Source organism: Bombina bombina, chromosome 11, assembly GCF_027579735.1.
Source record: "Bombina bombina isolate aBomBom1 chromosome 11, aBomBom1.pri, whole genome shotgun sequence".
NCBI classification, from domain to species: domain Eukaryota; kingdom Metazoa; phylum Chordata; class Amphibia; order Anura; family Bombinatoridae; genus Bombina; species Bombina bombina.
In genome coordinates, this window is record NC_069509.1 from 194,404,412 (window position 1) to 194,408,574 (window position 4,163).

At 34.4% G+C, this 4,163-nt stretch overlaps 1 protein-coding gene across 1 annotated transcript; it reads left to right on the plus strand.

Moving 5' to 3' along the window:
- Positions 1 to 2,072: 2,072 nt before the first annotated feature.
- LOC128641753 (olfactory receptor 5V1-like) lies at positions 2,073 to 3,005 on the plus strand. The gene has a single exon (XM_053694276.1). It carries the CDS (start codon positions 2,073 to 2,075, stop codon positions 3,003 to 3,005), a length of 933 nt encoding a protein of 310 aa, XP_053550251.1.
- Positions 3,006 to 4,163: the final 1,158 nt, after the last annotated feature.

Below are 4,163 nucleotides of genomic sequence, written 5' to 3' on the forward strand. Positions count from 1 at the left end.
AAGGGATTGTAGGTCAGAGTCTAAGATCTTTGATGTGTGAATTTGGGCCCAAAAAACTATTTTGATTTGCCTGATTAATGTTAACTTTAGAATATAATTTTTGATAAAAATCATAGAAAGTTTCTCTTATTTTGCCCGAGTCTGTGTGGTGTTTATTTTCTACTTTAATAGCCATAGGTGTTTTTATTTTGGGGGGCTTTTTATTTTTATAGGGCTATTAGATGTAATTGTAATTAGGTATAATTGTTTTTATTTTTGATAATTTCGTTGATTATTTTTTGTAATCTTAGAGTTTTTTATTTTTCGTAATTTAGTGTTTATTATTTTTTGTAATGTTAGATTTTTTGATTTTTTTTCGTAGTGTTAGGTTTTTTATCATTTTTAATTTAGGTTTTTAATTGGTAGGTTTTTTTTTTATTATTAGAATAGTTATGTTAGGTTAATTTATAGATTTTTTGATTTCACAGGTAAGTTTTATTTTTTTTAAATATAGTTATATTGTAATTTTAATTTAAAGTTAGGGGTGTTAGGTTTAGGTGTTAATAGTGTAATTTAGTGTTTTGCGATGTGGGGGGCGGCGGTTTAGTGGTTAATATATTTCTTTTAGTAGTTACGATGTGGGGGGCTGGAGGTTTAGGGGTTAATACTTTATTATAGTGTTGGCAATGTGGGGGGCCGGGCAGTTTAGGGGTTAATAGGTTTATTTAGGTGTCAGCAATTAGGGGTTAATAACTTTTATTAGTGTCAGCGATGTCGGGGAGCAACGGATTAAAGGTTAATAATTTGTATTGGTGTTGGCGATGTCGGGGAACGGTGGATTAGGGGTTAATCGGTTTATTTAATAGTCGCAATGTGGGTGGGCGTCAGATTAGGGGTTAATAAGTTTAATATAGTGTTTGTGATGTGGGAGGGCGGCGGTTTAGGTGTTAATAGATAGTTTATGGGTGTTAGTGTACTTTGTAACATTTTAGTTATGAGTTATGTGAAACATTTTTGTTACACAAATTCCATAACTACTGCTCTCAGATGGCGGAATGTATCGTGTCGGTATAGGCTGTAATGCAAGCATTTATCAACCTGTAATACAGGCGCTATGAAAATCTTGCACTCAAATAAAAAAATTTGAGTGCGGAATGGACGTTGCGTTACAGGCTAAAATGCTTGCTGTATAGCTTTACTGCCACGACTTGTAATATGTGTTCGAGGCCATTCCGCGCGCAATGGCCAATTTTTCTGTGGTATAGCTGTACCGCAAACTCGTAATCTAGCCGAAAGTTATTTATAAAATATAAAAAAGTGTTAAACATAAGAACAAAACCAAGCCATGTAATGCTGCAATATGTATTATTAAATCAGTTTAATGTTATTATTAGCTCATACATGATAGTTAGGACTAAGGTACCGTGATAATGCCTTACATTAAACATAATCATATTATTTCTAATTCTCAGTGGCCCCTTATGGATATTTCTGCTCCTGTTCGGTTTCATCATTAACAAGAAACAACAACAATATTTGGATTAATACGGAACCTTGGAATGCATGCGCTTTCTTCTTTATAGTTGCATTTTTCATCAAGTGCCCATTGGTAGCTGCCTAACTGTACCAGAGGTCTGTAGAAGACCATCAAACAACAAACTCTCATGTTAACCAGCTATTAGGTGACATGAACACATTTATTTAGATTTCTTGTTTAACTTGTTGTATAGACAATGACTATGATGTCAATCTCACTAGTAAAATAGATATTTACAAATTAATGTCTATGAGCAGTTCCGATGCCTCCATTTGTCACCCATCAATGGGTATGCTTGCTGAAGGCTGGGTATCTTTAATTAATATCATATAGTTATTGTGAGCTGTATGAAACTATATGTAACAAATTTATCTAATATACGGAGGACATTGAAGAAAGCATAAATTCTTTTGTGAACAGAAATAGTAAAAAGCAATTTGAGGTGATGCATTTAATAGCTAATAAAGAAGTTACAAGGTATCAGGATACCAAGGTTCCACCCTTTCTTTAGGGCACTAGAATTGATTTTTACACCTTACTGGTGGTGTTGATAAGGATGAAGAACCAAACACTGGATCCTGTATTCATTCTTTATGGACTCTCAGATCTTCCAAGCCAGAGGGTTCTTCTATTGGTTATTTTTCTCCTTACCTTTCTTATGACTGTGGCCACCAACCTGCTCATTCTTCTACTGATTGTCACCGACTCAAACCTTCACACACCCATGTATTTCTTCCTGGGTAACTTGGCAACTCTGGATGTCTGTTACTCCTCTGTCACTTCCCCGCGTATGCTCTATGACTTATTCAGTATGAAGAACACTATTAATTTAACTGCTTGTACAACTCAAATCTTTTTCTTCGTCTTTTTTCTCAGCGCTGAGGTGTCACTACTCACGATAATGTCATATGACAGGTATGTCGCCATTTGTCTTCCTCTGCATTACATTCAGATTATGCACCGCAAATTCTGTGCTATGCTCACATCAATCGCATGGATAATTGGTTTTCTCTATTCATTGACACATACACTTTTAACAAAGCGATTGACATTTTGTGGGCCAAATGTTATCCAGAATTTCTTCTGTGATTTACCCCAGTTATTCCAGCTATCATGCTCTGGAGTGTTTCTGAACATTTTATTAATATTTGTCTTCGGGGGAATATTAGGAATGGGTTCATTTACAATCACTGTTATATCCTACATATTTATTTTTGTCTCAGTTGGGAAAATTTCTACCAACACTGGGAAGAGCAAAGGCTTCTCAACTTGTGTGACTCATTTGATTGTGGTCACCAGTTTTTACAGTACACTTTTCTTTACATACTTCCGCCCCAATACAAGTTATCAGTTTGCGCAGGACAGATTAATATCACTAATTTATGCAATAATTACCCCATTTTTAAATCCCCTCATATATAGTCTTAGAAACAATGTGCTGAAGAAGGCACTAAAAAGGTTTCAAATAAAATCTACTCTTTTGCCTTAAGTGTAAGATTTTAGCGTCAGATCTTTACGAGGATGCTGACGATCTTCAATAATTCCAATTTAGCAATAAGTCAATGACTAAGGCTATAGTGATTTATTACAAGCGCACATAGGGCTAGATTACGAGTGGAGCTAAATTTTGTGCTCCCGCTCGTGCATTAACTTTGCTAGATGGAGGCTTTTGTCATGCATTGGGTTGCGCATGTATTACAAGTTGAAAGAAAAAAGTTAGCGAGAGGGCAAAAACCCAATGCGCGCAAAAGTTGAACTTCAAATATCGGGACCGTGTTAACGTATTCTCCCATAGACCTCAATATAGAGTAAAAAAAAACTTAACACCCATACTCGCGCTATAAACAAATTATGTTTATTCAAAAACCTAACATGAATTATTTCACATTCCAATGTTCTTCACATAGAAGAATATGTTCTATTTATGCTTAAATAAACATTTCTACATATATCTGATTATTTTTTTGTTAAAATATCTAACTATATATATATATATATATATATATATATATATATATATATATATATATATATATATATATATATATATATATATAGTCGTATGCAAAAGTTTAGGCACCCCTGACAATTTCCAAGATTTTCATTTATAAATAATTGGGTGCTTGGATCAGCAATTTCATTTTGATCTATCAAATAACTGAACGACACAGTAATATTTCAGTAGTGAAATTAGGTTTATTGGATTAATAGGAAATGTGCAATATGCATCAAAACGAAATTAGACAGGTGCATAAATTTGGGCACCCCAACAGAAATATCGCAATAATATTTAGTAGAGCCTCCTTTAGCAGAAATAACAGCCTCTAAAAACTTCCTATAACCTGTAATGAGTGTCTGGATTCTGGATGAAGGTATTTTGGACCATTCCTCCTTGCAAAACATCTCCAATTAAGTTAGGTTTGATAATTGCTGAGAATGGACAGCTCACTTCAAATCACGCCACAGATTTTCAATGATATTCAGGTCTGGGGACTGGGATTTCCATTCCAGAACATTGTACTTGTTCTGCTGCATAAATGCCAGAGTAGATTTTGAGCAGTATTTTGGGTCATTGTCTTGTTGAAATATCCAGCTCCGGGGTAACTTCAAATTTGTGACTGATTCCTCAACATTATTCTCAAGTATC